Source organism: Salmo salar, chromosome ssa13 (genome assembly GCF_905237065.1).
Source record: "Salmo salar chromosome ssa13, Ssal_v3.1, whole genome shotgun sequence".
Taxonomy (NCBI): Eukaryota; Metazoa; Chordata; class Actinopteri; order Salmoniformes; family Salmonidae; genus Salmo; species Salmo salar.
The window spans coordinates 13,655,719-13,677,951 of record NC_059454.1 but is presented as its reverse complement, the minus strand read 5'-3'; the positions used below and the strand labels follow the sequence as shown (position 1 = coordinate 13,677,951).

Below are 22,233 nucleotides of genomic sequence, written 5' to 3'. Positions count from 1 at the left end.
TTTCTGGACCTTGTAAACTATCGACAATAGACCCAAAACTATTCCAAATGGTTGCCTAATCAGGAATAGACTAGATTATTATTGCCGGAATGAAACATGCATTCAAAACGCAGGGATTCTTTAGCGGTTACGGAAATTGCATTTTCACTGAAGTTTACAGCCTACACTGAAAATCTTTACTCACTAGAATTATTTTTTTTTTTTAAATGCATTATTGCATTGTGTTGTTATAGTAGGGTGACCAGACGTCCCCGTTTTCCGGGGACAGTTCCCGTTTTTGGTGGCCTGTCCCAGGCTGGAGTCCCCGGAAATGTCCCCGTTTGTAACTGTGCGTTAAAAACAGACCGCAAAGTGAAATATTTTACTTGGCAAGAAAGAGCTGGCAGCAGAGCCTACCGGCTGACGTCTCAATTATTAGATAGATAGATAGATAGATAGATAGATAGATAGATAGATAGATAGATAGATAGATAGATCTATAAGGTTTTAAATAGGTTATGCTAGCTAACGTTAGCTGTGTAGACTAAGTTAGCTAGCTAAGTTCCTCCCCTGCCAGGAGTTCATGGAGAAGCTGGCCAAAGACAGAGCAATCCTGAAGAAGATACATTCTTCTGAGAAATATACAGATTAGGTTGGTATAAGTATATTATGTAGTTACCAATCTGATCAGCGTCTTATTTCATTATTATGTTAAGTATTTCACATATACTATTGTCTGTTTTCTCAATTTTGCTCATGTTCTCTTCTGCTCTTATTCTACCAGGACCACTGAATGGCTGTTCAGACCGGACAGTTCTGTCTTGTCTGTAGTGTTTCTGTAATATAGTTGTTTTCTCTGTCTATCACAGTGAGCCTGTTAGACTAAATACATGAAACCGGAATTGTCCCCTTTTTCATTTCATAGATAATATAACATTGGATATTTTAATTATATATTGACCGCCGAACTGGAAATGTCCCCGGTTTTCATTTCAGAAATCTGGTCACCTTATGTTATAGCCTAGGTATGATCATTTTCTTGTCCCTAAAATGCTGGAGCGCAGCCTGGGGAGCATACTATCCTAGGCTACCTGTTATTTCATAATCTGATCAAAATATATATTTTACTGTGTAAATTCATTGAGTAGGCTATAGGCTATTCACTGCAGTGTTAGGCTTAAAATGTAGCTAATGAATGATGGGTTGCATACGTTTCTGACTTAGACTACACATATCTAGACTGTCTTCACAGTTCTCTTTGCGCTTTTGCAGACAGCAGTTTGTTGACATGGCTACGCTAGTTGTCATAGTAACGATGGGGTGTGTGTGCAGTGGTGTAGGCTGATTGTGCTTCCCATCACTCAGACGTTATGTAGCAAGCTAAGGTGACAACAATACCCGCAATGGACATTTACCAGTTGCTTTGAATGTTCAAAATCATAGTTTAAGAACACTTAAAGCCACAAAGGATAAGATGATTCAACTTTCAAAACGAGTCCTTTTTGGCCACAGCAGTCCACTAGCTAGCTAGGTATCTGTTTAGCTTTCTAGCACATTCACTAATTTGTCTGTAAACAATTACCAAGCTAGTTAGCTACCACATGTTCTTGTCAAACTGTCAACAGAGTAGCTAGCAAGAAACAAGATGTGCCAAATAACAGTCTGAAACCACTTGAGGGCAAATCAGATTTGACTGTTCAGACAAGTCACATGGCCAGGGATCAGATTTGTATCTGATTTCAAACCACCTATGAAGGTGGTTTGAAACGTGACTTGAAATACCCGATTCCATGTGCTTTTTGGCTGTTCAGACTGGAAGAAAAATAATTGGATTTGAGTCACTTCATACTGCCAATGTGAACACTGCTTAAGAGACGTTTGACTCACCTGACAGTCAAAGTCCTGGAAGTTACGCCCATTCTGCTGAGGGAAGAGAAGAAAAATGAGACGTATTTAAGTCATAAACAAGTATTATATATATTTTTTGATTGACCGGGATCCGAAGCTCCTCATTATCCCTCAGACATTCTGCTCCAAGGCCTGCAGAAGAGTCTGTAGAGCCACAGGTGTCACCAGGAGGCAGCAGAGGGCAACAAGAGCCATCTCAGATCAATGTGTGGAGTAAATTACCTCTAGTGGTTGATGCCAGGGCCTGCCTCTCTCTCGCTCTGTGTCTCTGTGCTCCCAGCAATGTGGAGGACCCCCTGGGTTCTCTGTGTGTCATTACTGTCCTCATACTGAGCCCTCCACCCACCCTCATCATTAGCAGTAATGTACTGCTGGAGCGGAGAGTGGAGGCACTGAGCAGATGTCGCTGAGGAGCTAAAACAGGATCATTACTGCAGATAAGACTTTTAATTAAAACATTTTTAACCTTTATTTAACTAGGCAAGCCAGTTAAGAACAAATTCTTATTTACAATGACAGCCTAGGAACACTGGGTTAACTGCCTTGTTCAGGGGCAGAACGACAGATTTTCACCTTGTCAGCTCGGGGATCCAATCCAGCAACCTTTCGGTTACTGGCCCAACGCTCTAACTACTAGGCTACCTGCTGGTTACTGGCCCAATGCTCTAACCACTAGGCTACCTGCTGGTTACTGGCCCAACGCTCTAACCACTAGGCTACCTGCTGGTTACTGGCCCAATGCTCTAACCACTAGGCTACCTGCTGGTACTAATCCAACGCTCTAACCACTAGGCTACCTGCTGGTTACTGGCCCAATGCTCTAACCACTAGGCTACCTGCTGGTTACTAGTCCAACGCTCTAACCACTAGGCTACCTGCTGGTTACTAGTCCAACGCTCTAACCACTAGGCTACCTGCTGGTTACTGGCCCAACGCTCTAACCACTAGGCTACCTGCTGGTTACTAGTCCAACGCTCTAACCACTAGGCTACCTGCTGGTTACTGGCCCAACGCTCTAACCACTAGGCTACCTGCTGGTTACTAGTCCAACGCTCTAACCACTAGGCTACCTGCTGGTTACTGGCCCAACGCTCTAACCACCCGGTCTACCTGCTGGTTACTGGTCCAACGCTCTAACCACTAGGCTACCTGCTGGTTACTGGCCCAACGCTCTAATCACTAGGCTACCTGCTGGTTACTGGCCCAACACTCTAACCACTAGGCTACCTGCTGGTTACTGGCCCAATGCTCTAACCACTAGGCTACCTGCTGGTTACTAGTCCAACGCTCTAACCACTAGGCTACCTGCTGGTTACTGGCCCAACGCTCTAACCACTAGGCTACCTGCTGGTTACTAGCCCAACGCTCTAACCACTAGGCTACCTGCTGGTTACTGGCCCAACGCTCTAACCACTAGGCTACCTGCTGGTTACTGGCCCAACGCTCTAACCACTAGGCTACCTGCTGGTTACTGGCCCAACGCTCTAACCACTAGGCTACCTGCTGGTTACTGGCCCAACACTCTAACCACTAGGCTACCTGCTGGTTACTGGCCCAACACTCTAACCACTAGGCTACCTGCTGGTTACTGGCCCAACACTCTAACCACTAGGCTACCTGCTGGTTACTGGCCCAACACTCTAACCACTAGGCTACCTGCCGCCCTTTACATGGGCAGAACACACAGGCACATTCCCTACTACAGTCAGTCATACCCTTTCAATCTAACGAGGCAGGGTCAAGGGGTTTATGGTGGTTCAAGTGCCTCAGCCACCCACCATAGTGAGCAAAGTGGGACACTGTTTTGAAACTCAAATGGCTGATTCACTGCAATATCAAAAACACAGCTCACTAAGCAAGCCCTCTTCCTGACAATGTAGACAACCTTACATCAGCTCCCAGTATCTGATAGCTACCAATATAGTCACATCTAATCTGCCATCACATCTAATAACATCTCATTTCAATCTAATTTCATATCAGCCTCTCCTCTTCCCCAGTGCATGACTTCGGCAGGAGCTCACCGGAGTGGAGTACCTACACCTCAAATGTTCTACTGCTGGAGCTGCTGCACCTAAATATAAACAGTACCGGCACCCAAAATGTGTACCGGCACCTATTTCCAGTCCAAGTCTAGCACTGCTCTCCCCTATAGCACTTCCACACTGCAGCACCTCCAGCCCCACCACCACCTACCCCAGCCAGTCTCGTTTCCCAGGGTAACTAGCAGCAGCACCCTGGGGCCTGGCAGGAAAATTGATCAAATGTAAATAAAAGGAATCGATCTATGCGGAGAGTGCAGACTGACTGAAGGGCAGAGCTGTGCAGTGCTAAGCTGATCAGCCCAGGCCAGTGACCGCTAAACCTATTGGTGGGAGTAAAGGAGTGGGTTTATTCTTCCTGTCCACTCACCTTATCTGTGAGCAGGGGCTTGATCTCAGTCAGCTGCACGTCCTGGAGCTCGTCCATCTCAACTTAGGTCTGACAGCTGTCAATCACACCTGAGGGAGACAGAAGTGTTTCAGTCTTCTTCACAGGAAGCTGTAGTAAGCTACTACTACTACCACCAACAACTTATTTGACTTCAACTCCCTGAGTGATATCCTGTATCCTGCCAGCATGAATAAGTCTGAGGATAGAAGACTCAAAAACAGAGATCAGGAGAAACCAAGAGAGAAACAGTGGCTCCGTTGCCATGGACACCGAGTGTCCTCTTAACATTGCTCACTAGATAGAAACAGGATGCTGTAGTGGTAGATTAGGATGTGTGGACTGGAGCTCTGTTACCCACAGAAAGGGAGCAGAACTGGGGAGCAGAACTGGGAAGAGAGAGAACAGGATTAGAGAGCAGGAAGAATCCTGTTAACCAGAGATGGAGAGCACTAGAAATGAGGACATGAATAAGTAATGACATGGAGAGGGAGCATTGATGTAGTAGTACTGACACCATCTAACGTCTGGCTGGAAATTGTCAGTATAATAACTGCTACACTATTTTATGACAAATCCATTTCAAATGGAAATGAGATTCAATCGCAGTAGTAGCCTAGCTACTCAAGTTGTCAGAACCCCTAAATGGATACTAGTATGACAGTTTTCAGCCATTCACTGGCAGACATTTTCCACTGAACACTAACAGTGCACCAAAATAATTCCTATATTATTGCACACTGAGGGTGCAATAAGAAAAGGAAAATAAATAGTGTGTCGTGTGCATTTGAGCATGTCAACAGCGAGCCTCATCTCCCTCCCCATGAGGTGTCAGAGGGGACAGTCCCTTATCCTGTCGCAGTAGGGGACCATGTGACCGAGTGTGTGGCCAACGTCTAAACGCTACAGTGGTGGTGAAATGAGCCAGAAGAGAACCAACAAGACAAGGATCTAGCAAACGGCCCCAGGATCACATGCGGTGGATATCATCCTGACTGTCATGATGAATGTCCCCTGGTTTATTGAACGCTCTCTCTCTCTCTCTCTCAGTGCTGCCATGTCTTTTTAGTGAACGTTGCCAAGTCTGTCCCAGTTCTAAATCTAATTATATGTGATGTAGGATGAAGACTTCACAGCATGCCTGTGTCTCACACCGTCTCGCACACATAATCTGGAAGGCATTTCTTAGACAGAAAACAAAGGGATTTGAAAGTGTGGGCTGAAAATAGAATGCATCTTTAATGCGCACATTGATGAAGAGATTTTTCAGCAGAAAAGTCAACAGAGCCTACCACTCAAATGTCTCTTTCTATAGTATTGATTCAATTACAAACAGGCAGGAAAACCAAACCTGTGAAGCCCACTAACAGGAAGCTATAAGTGGACGGAGGGCAAAGCAACATCTCCGTACAATCTCTCTCAATTAAAACTAGATCAGCCAAGCATAGTGGAGACTGGAGGGGAGGTATTATTCCGGGAGAGGGGATGGATCCAACACCTTCAGTGTGACAAAGCTGAAAGGGGGACAAACAAAGCCAAGAGAAAACCTGTAGTGGCTGATGATGGTTGCGCTTGCTGACCCAGGAGATGATTGTTACCATAACTCTGCCTGCAGCTTACCTGCCTGCACTACTGATGGATCACTGGAGATGTCCTGAACGAAGCAGCCATTATTTATCCCACCATGTTAGATCAGCTCAATGACTAAGCTAAGGGATTTGCTTTCAGGAAGAGTCAAATGAAGTCGATGGCAGCCAAGGACAAAGACATTACATTGTAAGACAATGCTTTCTTTCTCTTCTTTCAAACTCATTGCGAGTTATTTTCGCTGCTGTATTTAACGTTCAGCAAACGAGAGCAAGCTTGCGTCCATCTTCAAAGCATCTATTCTAGTCTAGCTTTTCCTGGGAGAGCAGTTTCATTGTGCAATAGAACACTGCAGAGGCTATAGCTAAATTAGAATCGTATGCATATTAAACCCTAATTCATTAGCTAAATATAAGGCTAATACTGCATTGAATGTATTGCCTGAAAGAGGGAGGCTAGGACATCTACCTTGAACTGGATTATCTATTATGGATGCAATTTGAATGGAATTTCTGGAGAGAGAAAGACAATGTGCTCGTGTGTGGACTGATTTAACCTTATCAGTCCCGAGACCGCAGCAAGAAAACAAAAACACTGTGGCTTTCCATTTAGTTACATGTCCAGCCCTTATATTTAGCCTCAAAATTAAGTGTCATAATTTTTTTTTGTTGGTCAGGACTACCAGGTCTACAAAAATTTGACAAAGTTGCATTCATAAGTTTTATTGACAAAACATCAAACTAGTCAGCCAGTGAGTTTGGCGTTTGTAACAGTCACTATGTGAGCTTATTATTCCCTATGATCTTCATTGTAGAATTAACCTTACCTTCTAATGATTTGTGTAGCTTGCGAGTGTCACAGAGCAAAACATATGAGAGTCTCAGCTTTTCATGGATAGCTTTTAATATAGTTTGTAGCGAAAACCATTCGGACTCTACAAATGTTTTTGTAGGATCCGCCCTTGTCTTACAAGCCCTACCAGCCGGCTAACGTTACATTAGCAGTGAATGAGTATGCCAGTTGCTATCAACACCTAGCTTCCAGCTACATTAAATGTAAACCAAAGTTTTGGAAATGTATAACGGAATCTAAACAAACATCAAAGAATGTTAGCTATATTCAGTATGGATGCACGATATATCGGTGAACATATTAGGTAAAAATGCTGTGTGCATCGAGCAGCCAACAAGTCGAGCAGTCATTTGAAAGAATAAGAACATTTCAGCGAGAAAGGAGAAATTCATTAAAGCCAAGATAATGGAATTCATTGCCCTTGACAATCAACCGTTCTCTGTCGTGGGTGATGTTGGCTTTCGCCGACTGGTCCAACACCAGTACACACTACCAAGTGCACTATTTTTTCCAGATGTTGACCTACCGGAGTTACACAGTAACAGCGTCACTGCTATTAGCTTCACAACATACTATGGAACACTGTTTGGGTCTTTGCGTGTCAAAAGATATACACGTCAAATAACACTATTCGACAATAACACTATTCGACAATAACACTATTCGACTTGTTAAATAAGCTTTTAATTTGACACGTCAAATAACACAGTTCTATTATAGAATGTTGTGTATTCTTAATTTGCACGTGCAAGCCAAGCACCACTACTATCAGTAGCACTGTCAAAACTGTACAAAAAAAAGTCTGAAAACAAGCAAACACTGGCCACGAACGATGTGTTTACAATACTGCGTTGGTAATAAAGCATTATTTGTTCGACCGCAACTTCTGGGGTAGCTAGCTTTAGCTTGGGACCTAACTACAGTGGTTCCTCCTTTAAAAGCTGCGAGCTTGCACCGCAGGACTTGGAGGTACCCAGCGTCACGGCTTCATTGCTCCAGACCACGACAAGGGGGAGTTAGAGCACTCATTATACATTTGGGTCCCAAGGGTTTTATATGACCAATCATATCGAGTGGTTCCAATGATGAATTTGACACGAACCACCCGTCCCTGGGGGAAGATGGCTGACAAATCATTACGGTGGAACCAAATGTAAGTAGTTATAACGTCATCACGAGTCAAGCAAAAAAAATGTACAATTGAGAGGAATATGTTAGTTAATGTAGAGACAAACGTTTGTACATATTTTTGTCATAAAGTTAATTTACAAAAATCGCTATTTAGCAATTTCGCTGACTAGCTAACATTAACCAGCTAGCTAGCGTTATGACAGGAGAATGAAGTTATAATTCGTGTTGTTTAATTTTTTAGGGACTCCTGAGAAAACCAGCAAACCAGGCTGTCATCTTGTGAAACAGTGGATGTAAAGAATCTAGCTAGCTAAAGCATTTACTGCAAATTGAAAGTACAATTGTGTAAGCTTGCCTTGCAATGCAGCTGAAGTAACTTAGCTAACTATTTACTTGCTTATTGTGTAGTAGAGGATAAAAATAACTGTATGCCTATGGATGTGTAGCTAGCTACAGTATGTAGCCGATCTGTGTATGGACCCTAAAACGTTTGGTATGAATATTAGTTCAGATCTATCTATGAACCTCAGCTATCATAGTTGTTGTATCAACTTCAAGTCTGAATGGCATTAAATTAAGCCTATGGATAGAGTAGAATATAATAACTTTATTGTGCCAAGGATGCAAGTCCTATATACACACGTACTGTAGTTATTACCACGCATGAGATTCTCACATTGTAGCCTGTACTTTGAATATGTTCACTGATCATGTACTCTTTCTTGGCAAATAAAGGTGTGGTTCAGGTATAAATCTCTGAGACATTCCTTTTCAGTCATATCAAACTCCATTATTTGAATGATGCTGTGTCTGCATGTATGTATTACAATTATACACTTCAACAGTGTTTACCACTCCTGCTCCTGGGACATTAATGATTACACATTGTAACTATGCAATAGACAAGAAACATGATTTAAGTAACGCTGATTTGTAATTCCTATACACAGAAAAACAAATATAAATACCTAACTCCCTGCATTAATCTGAGGACACAGGATAGTATTTCAATGAGATACTTCATTTCAACCAGTGGAGAATGTGAAACGCTTTATTGAAATAAGTTCTTTATCCAGGTGTTATAAATACATAATACATGCATTATAATTATGATAATTGTAATACATTATAAATACAAGTTCAATCTGTACTTCAATGCACATATGGTGTGCATTATAAAACGAGGAAGAAAGACGAGGTGGGGAGAGAGGTGTAAAAGACAAAGGGAAAGAGGTAAGAACAGCGGCAGACAGCATATGATTAATGAATTACAGTGCTACCCTAATATTCTCTCAGTTCATCACAATTGAGGTTTCTCCTAACCAGCCTTGGGCCCCCATTTGGCCCAAAGGTTGAGGTGGCTGACTGGACTGGCTTCCTCTCTCACATCAAAACATACCTGCAGACGAGAGAGATGGATAGAGGGAGAGCATGATTAAGCCTTGCTTTTTTTTTTATTTTAACAAGGTCAGTCATCATAATCATCAGGAGGTGAAATGCAAAACTGACCTTGGATCATTTACTCTGGGACTACTACATCCCTGTCTGTATTTCAATGTAAAGCATCTCTTTAATAATACTTCCTGTTGACCCGACCAAGTGACCTCTCACCTATGATCATGCTGTGCCCTCTGTCAGCCAGTTCAGATACAGGAGGGGTTCACCAAAACAGCTGGTCTAACCTAGAGGATTTAGGGAGCAGGGGGAGAGGGATGGACATGTCATTTTCAGGATACGTCAATACAGCACATAAAGCTTAACACCAGACTGGTATTGTGGTTGTTCATTAGGTGATGGGAAATATGCAATGATACCTGCACCATCTACACTCTGCAAAGACTTGCTAACTCTACGTGAAAGACAGTGTTCTTTCATCCTTCTGTAAAAGAAAACTAACCGTTACACCGTCATGAAATATGATTATATATCGACTATGAAACAAATATGACATGGCCTGCTTATGAGTTGCCATGAAAGAAAAAAGTTAGATGAATTCGACTGGCGAGAACAGGCGTTCGTAGCTAAATGACTTTGGTTAGCTTTAGAATAATAATTGAATGATTTATCATTCTATGGTATGTATGTATGTAATATAGTAGAATGTTATGAACCGACACTGAATCGTATGAGTTAACTACTAGCTATGTAAAAGTTGGATGGAAGAATGCCCAGTGCTGCTTACCCGAGATGCCATCATCACACAGTCCTTCTTCGTAGCTGTCCGCTTAGACTTCCTTTGTGTCAGAAAAAAGTTGCTTTCAGAACAATTATTTGATTGAAAGTAAAAGTTTTGCTCTTGACAAAAAAAGACAAATGTACCTCCATAGCATAACAATTTGCCTGTGAATAACCACACTTTCATACAAATGTACAGAATTCTTGACGCACAACCAAAGATGCTGCCATATCCTGCCAGTCCACAAGCGAGCCACTCAGGCGCAGAATGATGACGCTTGGAAGAGGGAAAGGAACACCACAATTTGTTGCAAGTTGGGTAGGGGGGCTAATAGCTGAACAATAGACTATTCAACCTTTACTAAAGAATAGTCTAATAGCCGAGCTAGGTGTCAAACCCCCCCTCCTATCATAGACCAGATTTGCCCTAACGACCAAGGGGTAGCTTGCTACTCAATGTAATAAAGTAATGACTTTTCAAATAAGTTACCTTACACGTTATGTTGGCTGACAATTTGTTCTTTTGTCCTTATGAACCACATAGCATATCATTACAGCAGTATGTACCAGTATGTTAGCCATCTACCTAACGTTAGAAGTTATACATCAAACTTGACAGTATATTAACTATAGGCTATTGACTTGATTATTGACTTACTTACTGACTTGATTATTTAAGTCATTCTTAGCTTAGCTACATGGCATAGTCGTTGTGTGTTCTCAATGGACATTCGGGTGCTTCTGTAAATTCGCTCTGGCTATCTACACCGATTTCAGAGCACTCTCATCTAGAGTGCAGAATAATGCATTTACGAGCGCTCAACACCGGTTGAATATGGCCGGTGTCAGTAAACATCCAGCAGCACAGTCACCAACGCTCTGGTTAACACGAAAACTGCCTAACCTGCTCTGCTAGGGCGAGTAAAATGGTCAGAGTGGTCTCATTTGTGTCTGGAAGTAGCTAGCAAGCCAACGTTAGCTTGGGTGATTAGCTGCCGTTGTAAGGCCAAAACGCTCAAATCAACTCTACTCCTCGGCTCGAACGTCCAGTGTCGTCCGGGTTTGGCTGGGGTAGGCCGGCATTATAAATAAGAATTTGTTCTTACCCGACTTGCCTAGTTAAATAAAAATGTTTTTAAAAGGGTGGCCAACCATCCTGCAGGAGAGCCTTAAAAGGGACAGTGTTGTTTTTTTGAGACATATATGCAAAGCAGCCAATAGGCAGAGTGTAGCCTACAATATTGTCCGATTGTCTATGTTAAAAAAAATATTGTAATGCATTTTATTTTGTAAAGTGGTTCCTTGCAGTGACCTGAGCTTTTGGACAAGCAAAATAATACTTGTCTGAAAAAAAAAGTTACTCAAGCCTTAGTAGGGAGGGTCACAGCCAGGGCTATGGGGGGGGGGGGGGAAGACAGGTGAGGATCCAGTGCAGCCAGACAGTGGTACTGTAATAGAGGCCTTTCCCTTACAGTCCTCAGATCTGCCTAGACAGTGTTCTGCCCAGCACTGAGTATAGTAGACTAGTTCATGTATCCTAGATCAGAGGAATCATCAGCCAGCATTCTTTAGCAAGACTAAAGACATTATATATGGATCCCCAATCACTTTCTGTAATGAGAGAGATACAGACATGCAGCGATGGAGATACACATACAGCGATACAGAGAAACAGACATGCAGAGAAATCTGATTAGTCTTATTGAGAGACATAGATCATGGCAACTCCTAACCCGATTTCTTAGACAGAGAGCCATGGCCCAGCTCCCCCAATTCCCCCCACCCACCCAGCGCAACATCTGCCCGAACGAAACCTAAGTTGCCATGGTGACCAATCTTCGTCATCACGTGCGAGAAGAGATATCATTGGTTATCCCCATTCCCCAACCACACAATGAAAATATTAAGGACCTGCCTGTATTAATCGAAAAAGGGAAATGAAGATTAACCGAAATGATAAAAGATGGGATGGAAAAACGAGAGAAGCAAATACAAGATATATACACTGAGTGTACAAAATGTTAAGAACATCTGCTCTTTCCATGTCAGACTGACCAGGTGACATCTGTTATCCCTTATTGATGTCACTTGATGAAATCCACTTCAAAAATCAGTGTAGATGAAGGGGAAGAGAGAGGTTAAAGAAGGATTTTTAACCCTTGAAACATTTGAGATATGGATTGTGTATGTGTGGCATTGAGGGCGAGACAAAAGATTTAAGTGCCTTTGAACGGGGTTTGGTAGTAGGTGCCAGGCACACCGGTTTGTGTCAAGAACTGCAACGCTGCTGCATTCTTCACCCTAAACAGTTCCCGTGTGTATCAAGAATGGTCCACCATCCAAAGGATGTCCATCCAACTTGACACAACCTTGGGAAGCATTGGAGTCAACGTTGACCAGCATCCCTGTGGAACCCTTTCAGCGGGGGGTGCAACTCAATATTAGGAAGACGTCCTTAAATGTTTTGTACACTCAGTGTAGGTGGCAGTGTATTTGTATTTATTATGGATCCCCATTAGCTGCTGCCTACTCTTCCTGGGGTCCAGCAACATGAAGGCAGTTATAGTTTTTTAAACATTACAATACATTAAGTGTGTGCCCTCAGGCACGTACTCTACTACCACATATCTTCAACACAAAATCCATGTGTACGTGTGTGTATAGTGCGTATGTTATCATGTGTGTGTATGCCTGAGTCTTTGCCTATGTGTTGCTTCACAGTCCCCGCTGTTCCATAAGGTGTATTTAAAAATGTTAAATCTAATTTTACTGCTTGCATGAGATACTTGCTGTGGAATAGAGTTCCGTGTAGTCATGGCTCTATGTAGTACTGTGCGCCTCTCATGGTCTGTTCTGGACTTGGGGACTGTGAAGAGACTTCTGGTGGCATGTCTTGTGGGGTACGCATGAGTGTCGGATCTGTGTGCCAGTAGTTCAGACAGACAGCTCTGTGCATTCAACATGTCAATACCCCTTACAAAGACAAGCAGTGATGAAGTCAATCTCTCCTCCACTTTGAGCCAGGAGAGATTGACATGCATATTACTCATGTTAGCGCTCTGTCTACATCCAAGGGCCAGTCGCGCTGCCCTGTTCTGAGCCAATTGCAATTTTCTTAAGTCCCTCTGTGGCACCTGACCACACGACTGAACAGTAGTCCAGGTGCAACAAACCTAGGACATGCCTAGGACATGCCTTGTTGATAGTGCTGTTAACATCTTTGGGATACCTCCCCTTCTCTCAATTTCCACCTGAAGACATACCCTAACCTAACTGTCTGTAGCTCAGGCCCAGAAGCAAGAATATGCGTATTCTTGATATCATTTGAAAGGAAACACCCTGAAGTTTGTTGAAATGTGAATTGAATGTAGGATTATATAACACCATAGATCTGGTAGAAGAAAATACAAGGAAATAAACATACGTTTTCTGTTTTTTTATTGTTGTTGCATCATCTTTCAACTGAACAAGAACAGCTAAACATTCAGATATGATGCTGGGGATAATTTTGATGCAGAACATAAGAGGGCAACAGTATTTGAAAAAAGTTTCAGAAAGATATCGATAGGAATGAGTGAGCTACATGACATTGAGCATGTAGTCACCCAGGTGTCCCACAAGTTGGCCAAATGTACCCAAGTGGCCGAATTGGTACAGTGATACATTTTGAAGTAAATAACTATATACAAAACACTAAAATGCTATTCTTAACACCCCCCCCCCAAAAAAATAATAACAAGGGTCACTATTTACACACATTCAATGTATAATGTACAATATTGTGAAGACCCTCAGTCCTCTACACAATATTGTGCTGCTGGTGCCATGGCCCATAGCAGTCTCTTTCTGCTGTAAAGCAGTGGGTTACTGAACAAGTGGTGCAGGTGATGGGGCATTTCCTGTGACAAAGGGCACAACGACGCCTCCACACTGTGCCCTTTTTGCCCTGAGGCACATTCATGCCTGCAGAGATGAATCTGGGCAGGTGAACACCACTGGTTGGAGCAGAAGGGACAGAGGTAGAGGGGACAGAAGGTGCTGCAGTGGACTTCCTGTAGCAAGCAAGCTCCTGGATGAGCAGCTCTCGGAAGGCTAGCTGTGAGATGGGGGGGCTGTCCACAGATCTCAGCCATTTCCTTCTGGACGATGAAGGCATTCACCACAGCAATGTCAATGAAATGATAATGAAATGCTACAAGACATTTTTCTGTCTTGTGGAGAACATTGTAGTAACCTATCAGCGCGTCTGACAGGTCCACACCTCCCATGACCTTGTTGTAATCCTTTATGGCTGCAGGAATGGAGACATTTTGTGGTCGTCCATGCCCCAGTAGCGCCCCTCACACGCCTGACGACATGATCGCCACTGAAGGACTTGTGGATAGTGGTGCACATGACCACCTCTCTGGTATCCATCCACTTCACAAAGAGCAGGCCATCTTGGCGAATCCATCTCATGGAACCCCGCTCAGCCCGCTTAGGCATGTCATTCACCTTGGTTTTCGGAAAGCCCACTCTGTTGGTCCGAATGGTGCCACAAGCCCACACATCCAGCTTCCTCAGGTCTGTGAACAGGGTAGGGCTTGTGTAGAAGTTGTCCACAAACAGTTTGTAGCCCTTCCCCAGCAGTTGAAAATCGAATAACTCCATAACGGAATCATAACTGAGTCCCTTACCGGTCACAAAACTGCTCTTCCCCTCAAACAAAAAAGTTGCACGTGTATGCACCTGCAGAATCAGCCAAAACAAACAGTTTGTATCCCCATTTAGTTGGTTTGTTACGCATGTATTGTTTTAGGCCTATTCTGGCCTTTGAGGCTACCATCCTCTCATCGATGGAAAGGTTCTGGGCGGCTGAAAATAGGTCTTGCAGGCCTCAACCACACTGTGGTAGAGAGGTTTTATTTTGCAGAGCCTATCAAACCTTGCTGTGCCTCGCTTCTTCTCGTTGTCCTCATCAACTTCTGGGTCACTGATATGAAGCGCCCGTGAGATTGTCAGAAACCTTTTGCATGACATGACAGTGGAGGGGAAAGGCAGTTGATAGAGGGGAGCAGTTTTCCAGTAGTGTTTCAGCTTCAGAAGACCCATGTAAATGACCATTGACAGGTAACAAAAAAGATCTGACATGGAGATGGGCTTCCATCCCTCTTTCTTGCCTGCTTCTTAGCACCATACTTAGTGTTCAACACCAGGGAAAAAAGTTGCATGGGGCTGTACTTTGAGGTCATGTCCAGGTGAGGTCCTGGTGGCCTTTTCGGTCTGAATATTGGAGGTGGTGGCGCCACATCCTCCTCCAGCACAGAGTGCCAACGACCCTCCTCCTCTCTGATTTCTCTCTTCCCCACCTCCGCTTCTTTGTCACTGACTTCACACCTGGCCGGGCGGGGGTAGGTGTGGGGGCGGGGGTAGGTGTGGAGCCGGTGACAGCAGGGGTCCGGCTAGATGAACCAGCTCCTGTGGGGGATGGGCACCTCCCAATCAGAATTGGAGGGACTGTGAAATAAAGACAGACTATATAGAGTAGGGAACCCAATCACTATGGTGAGGTGCTGTTCCATTCCATGTTTAGATCAAATTCATGTAAAAAAATATCTAATATATACAGACAGACACACAGACACCCACCCACAATGTAGAGCCATGTGTACTTCACACATTTCATTACTGATATATCAAATAAAATACAAATATCTCCAAAACAACTCAAATGAATAATATTTGATATTATTAATTTCAAACAACGGCATGAGGGGTACTTACCAGTCCAAAATTGCATCCTCTCTGTGCAAAAACATTTCCTCAAATTGGGAGTCCAAACTTGTCTCACAATCTGACTCATCTTCAAGTAACTCAGTGTCACTTTCTCTATCAATTTTGTCAATAATATCGTGTAGATCTGTATACCTGGACTTTGCCTTTGATTTTCCAGATTCACTCGCCATAATTCTTTCGATAAATTAGCGGAAAATGATCGACTCAATACTGCTAAGCGCAAACAACGTGGCTCCTTCAGGTAGAAATTTCAATGGAGAATGGCTGTGTTACGCTCAACTTTCGTTCAAGAGCTGGTCTTCCCGGATATAACCATTAGATATTGCCGTTTACCTCAGCTCATTGGCTATCTACCAAGTTAGATTTCAAGACGATCAGTGGTCATTGGGCCGAAATACAGTCAATCAACGAAGTACTGGTCATATCATTGGCGCGCAATGAGGTCATTGTTTGGTGTGTTCAAATCAGTTCCTTTCGGTCAATACGTCCCGCAAAAATAACCATCATGTATGGTTGTGTTACTAACAAAAAGAGAATTGCAATGAAAACAACCATGACTAGATAAACATACGTTTAGTGTGAGTAATTACATCGAATGTTTCGTCGAAAGTTGAAGGAGACGGAATTAATGACATGCCGTTTACAAAATGTTTTGTGTTATGCTATAAAAATGGATTTTATCGAACAAAACGACCATTTATTGTGAAGATTGGACCTTTTGTATTGCCAAAAGAAGAAGATCTTCAAAGGTAATTTATTAATTTATTGTTATTTCTGACTTTCGTGACGCTAATGCTTGGTTGGAAAATGCTAGTAATACTTGTGTGTGCGGGGCGCTGTCCTCAGATTATCGCATGGTATGCTTTCGCAGTAAAGCCTTTTTGAAATCTGACACAGCGGTTGGATTAACAATAAGTTCAGCTTTTAAATGATGTAAGATACATGTATTTACAAGAATGTTTAATATTACGAATGGTGTATTTAGAATTTTTGCGCTCTGCAATTTCACCGGATGTTAGCCAGGTGGGACGTTAGTAGCCTAGACAGGTTAAGAATGCAGAGCAGCGCTTTATTATGGACAGACTTCTCCCCATCCTAGCAACTGTTGTATGGATATGTTTTGACCATGACAGTTTACAATCCAGGGTTAGTCCTAGTAGTTTAGTCTCCTCAACTTGCTCAATTACCACATTCATTACAAGATTTAGTTGAGGTTTAGAGTTTAGTGGATGCTTTGTCCCAAATACAATGCTTTTAGTTTTTGAAATATTTAGGACTAACTTATTCCTTGCCACCCATTCTGAAACAAACTGCAGCTCTTCGTTAAGTGCTGCAGTCATTTCAGTCCCTGTGGTAGCTGACGTGTATAGTGTTGAGTCATCCGCATGGATAGACACACTGGCTTTACTCAAAGGCGTGTTGTTAGTAAATATTGAAAAATGGGGCCTAGACAGCTGCCCTGCGGAATTCCTGATTTTACCTGGATTTTGTTGGAGAGGTTTCCATTAAAGAACACGCTCTGTGTTCTGTTAGACATGTAACTCTTTATCCAGAATATAGCAGGAGGTGTTAAGCCATAACACATATGTTTGTCCAGCAACAGACTATGATCGATAATGTCAAAAGCCGCACTGAAATCTAACAAAGCAGCCCCCAATCTTGTTGGCGGCTGAGGGGAGGACGACTCATAATAATGCCTGGAATGGAGTAAATGGAATGGCATCAGATACCATGTGTTTGATACCATTCCACTCAAGCCATTACCACAAGCCCGTCCTCCCCAATTAAGGTGCCACCAACCTCCTATGATAGATGGAGGAAGAGGGCAAGTAATGTGGAGCAGGTGGTTGTAGCTCTGGGAGCAGCGCGGCTCTGGGATGCGGCTGGAGTAATCTGGGAGCCTAATCACAGGGCTGATGGTCTCTGTCACACTGCCCTGCAGGCCTGGGCAGCAGACAACCCACAGGGGAAACAGAGTCAGGGAGCGGTGGAGGGACAGCACCACTCTGGCCATGCTAGTGGGTAATTACCTCCCTTCACTGGACCCAGCATGTGCAGTCAAAGCCCATAAGAACTTCTCTCCTGGACCACTGGCAGTCTGCATCTGTGCTTAGAATAACAAATAAACTGTGACAGAGGGGCCCAGGGGACAGTACAGGCTCAGGTTTCAGATCCTTGGGTCACTGGACCGGGTCCCCTAACCCCCAAAAATGTTCAGCAGTCTGGGCATTTGTCAGACCAGTCTGACTGTTCCATTGCACATTTGGGGTAAGTTTGTGGCACACTATGCCAAAAACACAAGGGAATAAAGATGGGCTGCCAATAACTAGTCCAGCTGGCAGTCTGTCTAGCTGCCACTGCATGACTGGCAACAGATGCAAGCACCAGAGCCCCTGCGGTTAGGGCATCACAGATTTACACTAACTTTTTTCATTTCCTAATCCTTAGAGCATCTTCCATTGACATCATTATAAAATGCTGGCAGGGGGTTATCATATGTACGTCTTCCCTGTCACCTCCTGAGTTAACGGTTCAATTCAAACCAACTGCAATTCACTCATTGTCTTACGTCAGGTGACGTCACTCCTACATGACACTTTGCTCTCTGGTGTCTGATCCAGACAGACTAAGGAAACACACAGGCCATTTACTGATTAACGTAACTACACACACACACACACACCTCCATGAGAATTATTTTGACACCGCTGAGCCATTTATTCACAACCTGGTTAACACTCTTCAATTGCTTCCCACTTCATGCTTTGTCCACATTTTAGCCTAGATAATGAGACCTCACAGTAGGGGTGTGAACGTTTAAACGAAATTGGGATTGTTAACCTTCAAGGGAAAAAAATCCTGAACCGAAAAACTGTTTTTTTAAATGTCACAGAGCAGTTATCACAAAACTACCACTAACAGGTTCCGATCATCATTATCATAAAAAGGAAACATTTAAATTGAAGAAAATACCTAACGCAACAATGCTGTAACGTTAGGAGATATGCATCTTTCACATGATTTGCCACGGTTATAAAGCGTCATCGTTGTTCACAGTTGGAAAAATGGCAGAGTGAGAAAGGGAAGCGAAGTCCTGTATGGCCAATTGACAATACTTTGAGTAGTTAAATGAGAAGGTGGTGAAACGTTAGGAGGTGGAAATGAGCTACAGAGGCAGTACAGGTTCAATGCTTAACCATCTGAAAGGGAGGCACGGTGAGACCCAACCAGAGAGGCGAGGAGGGACGGAGTGAGAAAATCACAGCGGTGATTACAGAAAAGATTGCAGTTGACATGCAGCCATTGTCAATGGTAGAAGATGTTGGCTTCAATGCCTAATGGCATATCTAGAACCAGACTACAAGATGCCATGTAAAAAAAAAAGTGTGATGGTCTGGATTGAGAAATTGTATAATGATTGCTCTACAAGTACGAAGCGCAAGCTATCAAACACCATAAGTGGCGTTAACATATTGTTGATGTATATGAACACGCTGTCATACATCACTGCAGCGAGCCATCACACTGATGAGGAGTGGGATATGAAGTCCCATGTACTGACCTGAGAACATGGGGGAGGCACACAGCAGAGAACCTAAAAACCGGCATGACCTACCATGGTTGCTGAGTGGGTGGGGGACAGCAATAAGGTGAGCACCGTCTGGTAGCCTGGACTGAGGTACATTGAACTGAATCACCTATCGGTTATACGCAGGACCATATCTGTTTTGTGAAATTCACCTCATTTCTCTTTTTCTTTAAACTATGAAATAAAAAAATGTGCAGTTTAAAGTTTAAGACTTTTTTTAATTTTATTTCTCACGTTTACCTTAGAGTATCGAAACAGATTTCACAACACCAGATTTAGTCCTAGTGTGCCACGTACTTCTTGGCAAAAAAATGAATAAATTGTTCCATGTTGGAAGCTGTCTGGGCGGAGAGAAAACACAATGGTCATACACACACCAGGCTACAAACAGATCAGTGAGTGTGAAACAGCCAGGTGACCGCCGTTCCGTCTGTCAACCACAACTACTTAAACAGTGTAAGGCCTAATATGATACCCACACTGGCACTATACTGTATTAAAGATGCATGGAGGCCAGGGGGGGAGAGAGAGTGATGACAAAGCCCGGGGATCTCTCTAGGCTCATTTACACACACACACCGAGTCTCAGCTGTGTGTGTGGGTGGTTTCCATTAGCGTCACACTGTACGGAGGGGAAGAGACTAACAAAGGGAACCTAATTCAACCCCTTTGTCTTTGAGTTTATTTTAAAAAAGGAGGACTGAACTGTCATTCCACAGATGCAGCAGGTCCATGGGTATAATTGCAGGGCTGGAATGTGGAGGAGACAGAAACTCTGATGCTACACAAGTGTATCACATGTAATATTCAACAGCCTCTCTGCAGCAGGATCAAATCAAATTGTATTTGTCACATAAAATACATGTAGACTAACAGTGAAATGCTTCCTCACGGGCCCTTCCCAACACAGAGAGGAAAATAATACACAATGAGTAACGACAACTTGGCTATATACCCGGGGTACCAGTACCGAGCCGATGTGCAGGGGTACAAGGTAATTGAGGTAGATATGTGCATATAGGTAAGTGACTAGGCAACAGGATAGATACAAATAGTAGCAGCAGAGTATGTGAGGAGTCAAAAGAGTTAGTGCAAAAAGGATCAATGCAGATAGTCCGGGTAGTTATTTAGCAGTCCTATGGCTTGGGGATAGAAGCTGTTCAGGGTCCTGTTGGTTCCAGACTTGCTGCATCAGTACCGCCTGCTGTGCGGTAGCAGAGAGAACAGTCTATGACTTGGGTGGCTGGAGTCTGAACATTTTTAGGGCCTTCTTCTAACACCATCTGCTATAGAGGTTCTGGATGGCAGGGAGCTCGGCCCCAGTGATTTACTGGGCCATACGTACTACCCTCTGTAGCGCCTTGCGGTCAGATGCCAAGCAGTTACCATACCACGCCGTGATGCAGCCCGTCAAGATGCTCTCAATGGTGCAGCTGTAGAACTTTTTCAGGATCCATGCCGAGTCTTTTCAGCCTCCTGAGGGGGAAGAGACAAGTGGTAGGCCTGACCGTCATGCCTTCTTCACGACTGTGTTGGTGTGTGTGGACCATGATCATTCCTTAGTGACGTGGACACTGGGAACTTGAAGCTCTTGACCAACTCCACCGCAGCTCAGACGATGCGGGTCAAATTCCCAGTGTCCACGTCACTAAGGAATGATGAAAGGGGCGTGCGCATAGTCGTTGGCGGTCAGGCCTACCACTTGTCTCATCAGCAAACTTTAAAGGTTTTGGAGTCGTGCGCGTTCACGCAGTCGTGGGTGAACATGGAGTACAGGAGGGGACTAAGTACGCACCCCGAGTTGTGTTGAGGGTCTGTGTGGTGGATGTGTTGCTGCCTACCCTCACCACCTGGGGGCGGCCCGTCAGGAAGTCCAGGATCCAGTTGTTCAGTCCCATGTTCCTGAGCTTAGTGATGAGCTTGGAGCTGAGCTGTAGTCAATGAACAGCATTCTCACACAAGTGGTCCTCTTGTCCAGGTTGGAGAGGGCAGTGTGGAGAGTAGAGATTGCGTCATCTGTGGATCAGTTGGGGTAGTGTGTGAATTGGAGTGGGTCCAGGGTGTCTGGAATGATGGTGTTGAGCCATGACCAGCCTTTCAAAGCATGTCATGGCTAAAGATGTGAGTTCTACGGGGAGATAGTCATTTAGACAGGTTACCTTGGCATTCTTGGGTATAGGGACTATAAGCTCACGTCACTCCAACAAGCTCAAGGTCACCAACTCCATCCATGTATCTCACAAACCCACACTAAAGTGACTAAACTAACATTCAGGTTTCTTTTATTCCAGTGCAGCCCCCAAGGTCTGGCTCTCCTCTGGCACTGGTTTCACAGGGATCCACCTGTGGAGAGCTGCCAGGTCAGGCGTCGGTGTCTCCTGCTGATGGTCAGCTAATGGAGAGAGTATGGGCGCCAGCCAGAATGCTAGGAGAATAAGGTTGGCAGGCTGAGCACTGCAAAGTGACTCACCCGTGACTCGTCTCCATTACATATTGAGGTTGGTATTCAAGACACAACGGAGCAGATGAGGGTGACATCTGCTTCCAAAGAGAGAAGAGCTGGGGGGGGGGAAATGGAGACACTAGCTTTGTTAGGAGAATAGTTCATTCCGGGCAATACAGTAAGGAGAGGGAGAGTAGCCTGGCTAGGGGACCGTGACCAAGCAGCCAGGACAGGCCACAGGAGAGGTAATAAGGCTATCCAAACGGCAAGCAAAAACCTCTGACAGAATATTCTTTGAGCCGTTGGGCTGGGTAACGAGCATTTGATGTTAGCTCCTTCCTTTGCGCTGCTTTTGTATTCCCCA

General features: G+C 43.9%; 1 protein-coding gene across 3 annotated transcripts in view; it reads right to left on the bottom strand.

Annotated features, from left to right (window-relative positions):
- LOC106566479 (protein NDRG3) overlaps positions 1-22,233 on the bottom strand; it is a 67,043-nt gene that overhangs the window by 40,999 nt on the left and 3,811 nt on the right. For 2 of the 3 annotated variants that reach the window (XM_045692964.1, XM_014134550.2), the window contains exons 2-3: positions 4,300-4,388; positions 1,867-1,902 (exon numbers count right to left, since the gene is read on the bottom strand). In XM_045692964.1, the coding sequence (XP_045548920.1) occupies positions 1,867-1,902; positions 4,300-4,356 (93 nt within the window). In that variant the 5' untranslated portion in view covers positions 4,357-4,388. The remainder of the gene's footprint in view (positions 1-1,866; positions 1,903-4,299; positions 4,389-22,233) is intronic. The other variant, XM_045692966.1, reaches the window with a different exon arrangement.